Source organism: Mirounga angustirostris, unplaced genomic scaffold (genome assembly GCF_029215605.1).
Source record: "Mirounga angustirostris isolate CCGP_5_RB_7025 unplaced genomic scaffold, mMirAng1.0.hap1 SCAF_2, whole genome shotgun sequence".
Classification (NCBI taxonomy): domain Eukaryota; kingdom Metazoa; phylum Chordata; class Mammalia; order Carnivora; family Phocidae; genus Mirounga; species Mirounga angustirostris.
In genome coordinates this window covers 186,988,667-186,999,417 of record NW_026991710.1, presented here as the reverse complement: position 1 = coordinate 186,999,417, position 10,751 = coordinate 186,988,667, and the positions used below count along the sequence as shown (strand labels likewise).

Below are 10,751 nucleotides of genomic sequence, written 5' to 3'. Positions count from 1 at the left end.
CACAAGTGAGTGGCTAAGAACTTAATTTAACATGTATTTGTGAAAAACCCCTGCTTCTGGCCAAGAACAGTCCATCTCTGTAGCTTTAGGAATGCTACTGAGGAGCAGAAGTCATCCAGCAAGACTTCTACATGTTTGCAAGTCAACAGTGTGAAGGAGTTAAAAGTCAAAAAGGACAAGTGTGGGTTTCTTTTTATGCCAAATAGGAGGCTCGCGCTAACCTGCAACTGCACTTTCTCAGCTCCTGGCTCTGAGGCTGGTGCAGCCAGGAAGGATGGAGGAGCGGCCTCTGTCCGGGCCGACTGTGGCCGCGGCCAACCTCCAGGATAGATGCGGAGGGGGCTGGAGGTGGAGGAATGGGAGGGACGCTCAGTCCAACAGCCCCGCGGTCCTCGCCTCCCAAGGTGCCGCCAGGCCTTCTGCCCTCTGTCCACCTGTCCTGCCTGGCATCTAGGGCAGGCTGGCCGGCTTCTCTTCTGCTTATGCTGCCGTGAAAAGAAACAATGGCCACAAATATGGAAGAAAGTTCCAGAGTCCACGGCATTTACCAGTCTCCACCTTGTGACATGGAATAAGATGCAAGCAGGTGCATTTACAATGGAGAGATTGGGGGCCCCTGGGGACTGGCTAATGAAGGAAATGTGTCCGACACGGTGACGGGCATCACACTGTGGAGGGGAAGGCACAGCCAAAAAAGGTGACCCAGGCACGAGAAGTGGTGCAGCGGGAAAATTCCGAACTAGTTAGCTGATCTTCCTGACTTCGCAGGAGCCCACGCCCCCACTCGCTCCCAACGGGCTTCTGTCCTCACTGCTCTGCTGGAACACTTATGTCCAGAGTTGTCACCGTGGTGGAATCCACTGGAAGTTCCTCTGTCCCCACCGTATTCCACCTTTCAGTAGCATGTGACGTAACTGATCCCCTCCCTCCCCAAAACTTTTCTCTCTTGGCTTCCGGGACACCACCTGCTTGGTTGCCCACCTTCCTTCATGGCAGGTGATTCTCAATCCCCACTGCTGGCTCCTTAATTCCCTTTCACATATGCAAGGCTGGTTCTGTCTTGGGATCTCCTCTATTTCCCATCCAGATTTTCTGGTTCCCCGGGTTACCTGGCGAAGTCTCTTTGACCTCCCGTACACTGCTGACTTGCCCATGTGTTATCTCCAGCCTGACGGTCTCCTGAGCCATAGACTCCTATCTTCACGGGCTTGTCTAGCAGGCACCTCCAGGAGAAACTGTGTCCAGATTCAACCTCCTGATTCCCTCTCCCAAAGCCCATGCAAGTCTTCCCAGCTCAGCGAGGGCAGATGCTCATCTCCCCACCTGTGTGCACACCCCAATCCCTCCCTTTCCCTGGTTCCACCTCCAACCCCTTTCCTATCTCCGCGGCCACCAACCTGGTTCAAGCCGCCATTATGCACCATGCTGTCCTTGCATGGTCTCCGTGCTTCTCTGATCCCTCTGTGACAGCCAGGGGTGGTCTTTGAAAAGGGTAATTCAGGGAATGTTACCCCTTGCCTCAAAACCCCTCATTGGTTTCCTCCTGAACCCAGAGTCATATCCAGATTCCTGTCTGGTAACCCGGCCCTCCTTCTGTAACTTTTCCCAATACTACACTTGCCCTCGCTTATGATGCTCTAGCCTCACTCGCTTTCTTTCAGGTCCTGGAATACATCACACGCCTTCTCACCTCAGGGCTTTTGCACTCACGATCCTGCTTTTTGAACCCTTTCCCCAAACCCTGTGAAGCTGGTTCCCCTTCCTCATTCTTCAGGTCATCACCATAAGTGTCACCTCCTCAAAGGGACCTTCTCTGACCCCAACACTTAAACCAGGCCCTGTGGTCCCCTCCCCAATACTGTCTCAGTTGTTTTTTTCAAAGCGCCCATCACAATCTGAACTCATTTGTTTGTTGATGGTAAACACATAATTGTGGATTCACCCCCCAGTGGGTCTCTATAAGGACTGAATGGGGACATAAGTAAGGAACGAACACAGCATAGCACAGGAGTGTACTCCCTAGGATAATCCCACAGCTGCCAGGAACCCCATCCCTGAGGATTTCTTTTTTTTTTTTTTAAAGATTTTATTTATTTATTTGAGAGAGAGAGTGAGATAGAGAGAGCATGAGAAGGGGGAGGGTCAGAGGGAGAAGCAGACTCCCCGCCGAGCAGGGAGCCTGATGTGGGACTCGATCCCGGGACTCCAGGATCATGACCTGAGCCGAAGGCAGACGCTTAACCGACTGAGCCACCCAGCGCCCCTGAGGATTTCTAGAGCAACTTCTGAGGGATCTCATGAACCTGCTGTATGCCTGTACACGGCCTCACACACACTCTCCGCTAAAACAGAGTGGCTTGTTGTACCAAACTTTTAGTCCTTGATGGATCTGGGGTTACCAACATCACAGAGAGCAACTGTATTTAATTTCGGATAAGCCATAAAACCAGAACAAGACTCTGGGAAGTGATATCAGGCCCTGCTGGGACGAAGAGCAATCGTAGGATAGGAATCAAAACCATTTGTACTGAGGCTTAGAGGCAGAACGGGTAGGGCCGAGAAATAATCCACCGACCTGTTTGGTCAGAAGTTCACGGCCAAGGCGCCTGGGTGGCTCAGATGGTTAGGCGTCTGCCTTCGGCTCAGGTCATGATCCCAGGGTCCCGGGATCGAGTCCCGCAGGGCTTCCTGCTAGGCGGGGAGACTGCTTCTCCCTCTGCCTCTGCCTCTCTCTCTCTCTGACTCTCATGAATAAATAAATAAAATAAAAAAAAAAAAAAAAAAAGAAGTTCACGGCCAAAGGTGGACAAGAAGAAACATCCACAGCATGAGGTTGGAAGCTCAGTTCCAGCTTCTGTTCTGTCTGGTATGTGGCATTGATCCCATCACACGTGTGCTTTGATTTCCTCATTGTAAAATGGGGACAGCGGTAGCATTTGGCTCCAAGGGTTGTAACGTAAAGTGGGGCATCTGGGTAAAATGCTGAGAATAGCGCCTGGCGTGTGGCAACATCGGATGCATTTCAGTTCTTCTTCTTCCAAGTAATTGAAAAAGTGGGAGGCAAACCTATGTACCAAATGCCAAATATCCTTGAAAACAAACTGCCTTTCTGATTTTGGATCTAGAATGTGGGTGCATCGTGGGGGAGGGGTCCTGCAGGAAGGGGCAGGACGAGCTCTGAGCGCAGAGAGACGACTGTGGTTTTAGCTCGCTCTTCCTCACTCCTCGTGCATCCTCGCTCCTTGTCTGTAGGGAGACGCCTGCTCTCTGGCTGTTCCTGAGAGAAGCTTAACACACAGGGGGTCTGGACAGAAGAAAAGACTGCCTCATTCCGAGTCAGCCGTCCTCTTCTGTTCCAGCTGGGTTTGAGACACAGACCACTGGGCTCTGGAGGTGTGGTCTGATTTGTGGGAAGAGTGCCACTAAATATTTACTGCTGTTGAACAGGCTCAGACCCCAAACAGTGCACCACGGAAGTTAAGAATTGAGACAGTGTTTAGGGATTAATATCCAGAATATATAAAGAATGCCTATAGCTCAACAAAATGCACAAATAACCCTATTTGTAAAAATAGGCAAAGGGCTTGAAGAGACACTTCTCCAAAGAAGATATACAAATGACCCGTAAGCCCAGGAAAGGATGCTGACCCTTACTAATCATTACAGAAATGCAAAGCAAAACCACCACGAGATACCACTTCACACCCATTAGGATGTGCGTTATATCACAAACACAGAAACCAACCAGAGAGCACGTTTACAGACAGGTTGTGGATAAATTGGAACCCTTGTGCACTGCTCGTGAGAACATCAAGGGGTGCGGCCACTGGGGCAAACAGGATGGCAATTCCTCAACAAATTAAGCATAGAATTACCGTAGATATGATCCAGCAATTCCACTTCTAGGTGCATACCCCAAAGAATTGAAAGCAGGGACTAAAACAGGTATTTGTACACCTGTGTTCACAGCAGTATTATTCTCAATAGCTAAAAGGTCCGAACAACTCAAATGCCCGTCAGCAAATGAAAGGATAAAGAAAATGTGGTCTGTGCCTACAATGGACTATTATTCAGCCTTAAAAAGGACGGAAGTCCGGTGATGGGCATTAAGGAGGGCACGCGTTGTGACGAGCACTGGGTGTAACACGCAACTCATGAATCGTTGAACACTACATCAAAAACTAATGATGTACTATACTATACAGTGGCTAACTGAACATAATAAAAAAAAGATCAAAGGGAATTAATAAGAGTGTAACAAAGAGTATCCATTCTCCTTCAAAAAGCCCAGAGGTTATTACTTTGAGTTGGTCATGAAGGACATATAATCTTGGCACAATAAATTGGCCTGGCACTAAATAAAATGTACTATTATAACAAAAAAATAAGTAAATAAAAATAAAATAAAAGGGAAGGAAATCCTGACCTGCGCTACAACATGGATGAACCCGGAGGATATTATGGTAAGTGAGATCACCAGTCCCAAAGACAGATATGCTGTAGGATTTCCCTGCAGTGGAATTCACGGAGACAGCGAGGACAAAGGTGGTTGCCAGGGGCTGGGGAGAGGGAATGGATGAGCAGAGTTTCGGTTTCACAGGATGAAGAGTTCTGTGGACAGATGGTGCTGATGGTTGCACAACAATGTGCATGCACTTAAAGCCTCTGAACGGTGTGCTTAAAAATAATTAAGATGAGGGGCGCCTGGGTGGCTCGGTCAGTTAAGCGTCTGCCTTCGGTTCAGGTCATGATCTCAGGGTCTTGGGATCGAGCCCCGCATCGGGCTCCCTGCTCAGCAGGGAGCCTGCTTCTTCCTCTCCCTCTGCCCCTGCCCCTCACTCATGCTCTCTCTCTCTCAAATCAATAAATAAAATCTTAAAAAAAAAAGTAATTAAGATGATACATTTTATGTGTTTTACCACCTTTTTTTTTTTTGAAAAACCCAGCAGGAAGATCAACCTCATTACAAGAGAAGCTTTGTTCAAAATTGCAAGTATTTGTTCACATGAGATTTAATGAACACCTACTGGTTTGCAGGCCGTGTTGGGCGCTCAGGGAGGGAAAAGAAAGGTCATGCCCAGTGTGAAGATGCTCACACTCACTCAACTCAGGGGAAGAGGAAGAGAAAGGGGAGACGACGAGGGCAGACAAGATAAGGAGTTTATTAGCTCAAGCCAAAGGCAGAATGGATTAGGAGCCTCACCCGAGATATGTGAACAGGGCTTGGGCTTTAGAGGAAAAAACCAACCATCTCCACACCAAACAAGAGATTTAAGGGAGGGAGGCGGATTTCAACCCCACACACTAGAGAAGGAACTGGGGGCTGAATACCTACAGAAGAGGAAAATCTTTACAATGACAGTGTAGCCTGGAAACCAGAGGAAAAGGAAAGAGAAAAAGTTGGCTGCTACAAATGAGACATCTTCTAAAACAGTGCTTAGTAAGAGAATTACTAAAATACACGGAATTAAATCCACCACAGAACCGCCACCTACAGCCAATGTCTCCAGAAACAGAGCTTCCCAGCAAAGAATTTGCATTTCCAAGAATATCCGTATTATTCACACCATGGTTTCTTCTGCACAACATATCAGGGCTGTTGCCAGAGAACATGGCCGGAGGCCCCGGGTCACCCTATGTGGGGGTCAGGGAAGTGGCAGGCGGGCAGGTCTGTGGCCGAGGGCCCGTCCTGCTCTGCACCCGCGCACGTCCGAGGCTGGCCCGAACACTACCCCGGTCATGAAAAGAGAGGCTTTCACTCGCTTGAAATGCAGAAATATTTATTTTGGTTTCCTTCATTGTTTTTGGAAATTCTGTTTTGGTTTATAAAACATAGAAATAGCCAACACTTAAAGCAAACATTCAAAACCCCAAGGTGACAAATTATTGACTTTTTGTGCAATGAAGAACACACATATGAAGTTAGGCTACCAAATAGTGTTACTATGATGACAGTTCTTCGGTGCCAACCCCGTCGTGCTTGTATAATACACGGAACTCTCACAAAGCCAAAACCAGCTGCTTTCAATGTATAAATGACAACTTAATTCAGTCACACGTAGCAAAGACTTGCAGTCAAGTGAAATGCAGCTAAATTCCCAAATTAACTTTTTCTTTTTTTAAAAAAATCCCTTGAGAAGTTAATCCCAGAAAATGAGTTTTCCAGATTTCTATCTCCTAGAATTTTGGCTTGTCAAACACATTTCATAAAAATCAGGTAGCATTATAAGACCATTTGCTTATTACTGTCCATTTCAATAAGTACCCAAGTATATCTATTCCCTTAATAGGTTTAAAGACATGCCCTGCCTGAGAATTTATTTGAGGGTGGAAAAAGCCACTTAATCACAACACAATCTTTTGATATGAAAACCACATTAAAAATCCGTTGGCCATCACAAAGAATGACTGGTTCAGCGATGATAAAGGGGACAGTTCATGAGGCGTCACAGTTGAGCATGGGCGATCCAGGTAATTATTTCCTTCTTGAAATGCTTGTCTTCACTGCAGAGTCTAAGGCAGATTTTTTAATAACCCCTGGGAGGGAGTAGTGGGGGGTGGGGGACGGGAATCAGGTCTGGAGAAGAGGGTCTGAGATCATTTTGCTCCGCGGGCACCAGAAGCCGCTCGCTCAGGTGAGCGCCCATTCATCCGAGACGACGTCTGTGCTGTTCTGAGTCGGATCTGTTCTCTCCGTCCCTGGGAACCTTTTGCTCCTACAGGACAACAGGGACTGCTGAGAAGCACGCGCCGCTCCAGACCCGACAGCAGAAGGCTCGTCGGGGCGCGTGTGAAGTGGGGAAGGCGAGGAGGCAGGGGTTTAAAAAAATCTCTGGCCCGCTTGCCACGTTCTCCAGCTGGGACAGTTCTTGCTTTGAAGGGACAGCTTCCCTCCAGTGCACTGTACCTTGCAGAGCGGCAGAATCTGCAGGAAGTAGCAGACATCTCAGAAATAGCGAAGTCCTAATCCCTTGGTTAGAAAACTGGGCGACAGAAGTTTTCACCGCCTTTTTTTTTTTTTTTAAACAGAGGAAGTCTCAAATAACTTAGCACGTGGATCGTTTCCCCTTTACGATTTTAAGGCTCATTTTGGAAACTGTGTATCACCATATACATGGTCTGCAACAGGAGGTGACCGTAAGGCAGTGTTCCGTGTCCTCTGAAATTCCTATGGCGAGAACCCCGAATGCACAAGTCAAACGTGGACGCTCCCTTTCCTACGCGCACTCTAGTCAAAATTACCAACGTGAAGGCCATCAGCAGGAGACTGCGGAGGGGTGTGGTTTCTTCCTGGCATTAAACTTTGATGGTGGAATAAAGTTCGTCTATCTGTGCCCTGAAATAATTCCGAAGCTCGGGCCGTTTTGCCTTCATCGTTGGAGTCAGGAGGCCATTGTCGATAGAAAATAATTCAGTGTGGAGACTAATGCCTTTGACCTGCAAATAAACGAGGCCATTAAAGCAAAAACCGAGGGCAGAATCAACCTGGGCCTAAAAGCACGTGGGTCAGAACGGATGGAGACCCCATGGCCGATCCAGTCCCTCCCTGGACTCGGGCCAGTGGGCTCGCTCAACACAAGGCAGGGGCTGCTCCCAGGACAGGATGCGGGCTTGGACCCCGACCTCCAAGGGAAGAGAGTGCCTGCCCTCGGTTACAGAAATCTTTCCCCCCTGGCCAAAGCTCGCCCTTACTCATTCCTCGTGGGTTTCTTTAGGTCCCCTCGTGCTCCATACCTATTCACACAGAACCCTCAGGTCAGAAACCTGTTTTGTAGGGGTGCGTGCACGGTGATGCAAATCTCACCTGTTCAAATGGTTTCAGGCCAGATTCCTTCCCAAGCCTCACCATGTCTTCCAGGATGGCTTTTTTGACGTCCTAGGAAGGTGAGAAAACAACACGCTTGCTGTGCTGCAGGTCTGGAGGCACGTTCAATGCCAAGCCAAGGTACAGAAGCCAGACCACACACTCCCCGAGCCTTACCTTGTTCCTGCACAGTTCCTCAAAGGAGCCTTCAAATCCTTTCTTTCGGGCCCAGGAACATAATGTCTCAACATCTGGTACCACAATTGCTATGAGAAATGCCTTTAAAACAGACAAGTGAGTTATTATGTGGCTTGATCCAGATGTTCTGAAATAGAGATTCTTTATCATTCTGCATGATGGACCACGGGAGAATCTGATAGATGTTACAGACCCTCTTTTCGGAACATATTACCAGCCCCAGGAGTCTACTGAGCCCAGGTTAAGAGCTCCCGGCTCTAAAATACAGACAGCAGCAGGAATTTTGCAATTAAATGTTTTAAAAGGACCACTAGGAGGGGCACCTCGGTGGCTCAGTCGTTAAGCGTCTGCCTTTGGCTCAGGTCATGATCCCGGGGTCCTGGGATCGAGCCCCGCATCGGGCTCCCTGCTCCGCGGGAAGCCTGCTTCTCCCTCTCCCACTCCCCCTGCTTGTGTTCCCTCTCTCGCTGTGTCTCTCTCTGTCAAATAAATAAAATCTTTAAAAAAAAAAAAAAAAAAAGGACCACTAGGAATCAAAACCTAACAAAACCCTAATTTTTATTTACTTTTGCATACATATTTATATATATATATATATATATTTTAAGATTTTATTTATTTATTTGAGAGAGAGAGAATGAGAGAGAGCACATGAGAGGGGGGAGGGTCAGAGGGAGAAGCAGACCCCCCGCCGAGCAGGGAGCCCGATGCGGGACTCGATCCCGGGACTCCAGGATCATGACCTGAGCCGAAGGCAGTCGCTTAACCAACTGAGCCACCCAGGCGCCCTTATATATATTTTTTAATAAAACAGTTAAATAAGCAGACAAGATAATGGATATCAAGTAACTGCTTTTAAAAGGAGAGAAAAAAAATTTATACAGATGCTTTTAGATCTCCAATGCCACATTTTTTACAATTTAGTAACAATAAAACTAAATAAAAATCGAAGGCATGTTAAGACTCTAGGTCAAAGAGAGGTGCCTGGGTGGCTCAGTCAGTTAAGCACCTGCCTTCAGCTCAGGTCTTGATCCCAGGGTCCTGGAATCAAGTCCCGCATCAGGCTCCTTGCTCAGTGGGGAGCCTGCTTCTCTCTCTCCCTTTGCTGCCCCCCGCCCCCAGCTTGTGCTCTCTCTCTGTCAAATAAATAAAATCTTAAAAAAAGAAAGATTCTAGGTCAAAGAAAAACAGGTATACTCTCAAAGAAAAATAGGTGCATTCCTTATAAGGTAATAAAATATTCTTCCACAAGTATCTAAAAGTCTCAAGATTCGTAAAAAGATTAGCTTTCAGGAAACAAGACCACTTTCTCTCCCTTGCCACCATCTGCCCAATATTTTGGCAAAAAGACGTTACACTACAATATTGACCTTGGTTTTCAACTTCATGTATACACCGGCTCACAACCCCCACTGCTCAAACATGATTTAGGAGACACAGCATAAATACGCTGGGTCTAATATGTTGAAAATTCTAAACTTTCTTATAATCTATCAATATTTCCTTTCATAGTTTAAATTAGAAGCCTATTTTACCCACTCCCTAACATCTTTATTCAACTCCCCTTGGTACGCCAGACCACTCTAGTTAGGTAAAATAAAAATATGGAATTTAAAGAGAAAAACTTTTCTGGATGAGAAATGCCAAGCAGCAAACCCCAATAATATTCCAGCATGTCACAAGTGAAAGGCAGTTCAATACTCATCGCAGACCTTCCATCGCACTGCAAACATCCAGAGTTCGAGGCGCCGGGCACACCTGGGCAACACGGCTCACACCCCAGAACACACGTACCTGCAAGCTTTCTCCATGGACAAACACCTGAGCGATAGGTTCACTTCGCAGGTAGATATTCTCAATCTTCTCGGGTGCTATGTATTCTCCCTGTGCCAGTTTAAATATGTGCTTTTTCCTGTCGATAATCTTCAAGGTACCATTCTGTTTATTAGAGGGGAGGGGAGGGGAGGCGCTGTGAGTGGGTCTGTGGCTGGGGGACGCCCCCGTCCCAGCCCCATATCAATCACACCCAGTCCAGGGCACTTCTCACATGCTTTCCTTTAATCCTGGTAACACTGCCCAGGGGCCAGTTATCAGCCCATTTTAGAGAGAGGGAAACTAAGGCTTGGGGAGACTAAGTAACCTGCCCAAAGCCAGTGAGTCAAGTACAGAGAGAGAAAGGGACTCCAGAGTCCACGCCCTTCACTTCATCCCTGGTAGCCCACCAGCCGCGCTCTGTGTGCTGTGTATCTGCCTCCCCAAGGATGAGTCATGCTCCTTAAGGGTACAGACACAGATTGTCCTCCTAGAGCACCCTGCACAGAGCAAGGGCTCAGTAAAAGCTCCTATAGAAAGGCCAAATGCCACCTTCGTCATTGTTTCAAGGCGGAGGCAGGGGTGGGGGTGGGAGGGGCTCGCTCCTGGGCCCCTGGGGCAGGGTCCGTCAGCGGCCCACGTGCGGACCGTGGGAAGGATACAACCCCTGCCCTAGACGAGCCAAATGCCATCGTGTCCACCTCTGGTTGCCAAAACCCCCAGCTGTCTGTCCACCCGTCCCCACCCCGGGGTCCTTCCTGTGCTTCCAAAAGTCAGCTGTAGGCAAGTTTCTCCGCTTCTCTCACTGCACGTTGGTTCTGTGCCATTTCCCCAAGGAGCAGACTGAGGTCCAAGGAGACGATGAAATGTGTTCACTAGAGCCGGAGCCAGAATTGGAACTGACGCCCAATCCCTCTTGAACTTGAAAAGAGGGACT

General features: G+C 48.0%; 1 protein-coding gene across 4 annotated transcripts in view; it reads right to left on the bottom strand.

Moving 5' to 3' along the window:
* Positions 1-5,142: 5,142 nt before the first annotated feature.
* Positions 5,143-10,751, bottom strand: part of ACSL1 (acyl-CoA synthetase long chain family member 1) — a 72,998-nt gene continuing 67,389 nt past the window's right edge. For all 4 annotated transcript variants that reach the window (XM_064585697.1, XM_064585698.1, XM_064585696.1 and 1 more), the window contains 4 exons: positions 9,797-9,940; positions 7,982-8,083; positions 7,805-7,876; positions 5,143-7,437 (listed from right to left, as the gene is read on the bottom strand). In XM_064585697.1, coding sequence (XP_064441767.1) covers positions 7,297-7,437; positions 7,805-7,876; positions 7,982-8,083; positions 9,797-9,940 — 459 coding nt within the window. In that variant the 3' untranslated portion in view covers positions 5,143-7,296. The remainder of the gene's footprint in view (positions 7,438-7,804; positions 7,877-7,981; positions 8,084-9,796; positions 9,941-10,751) is intronic.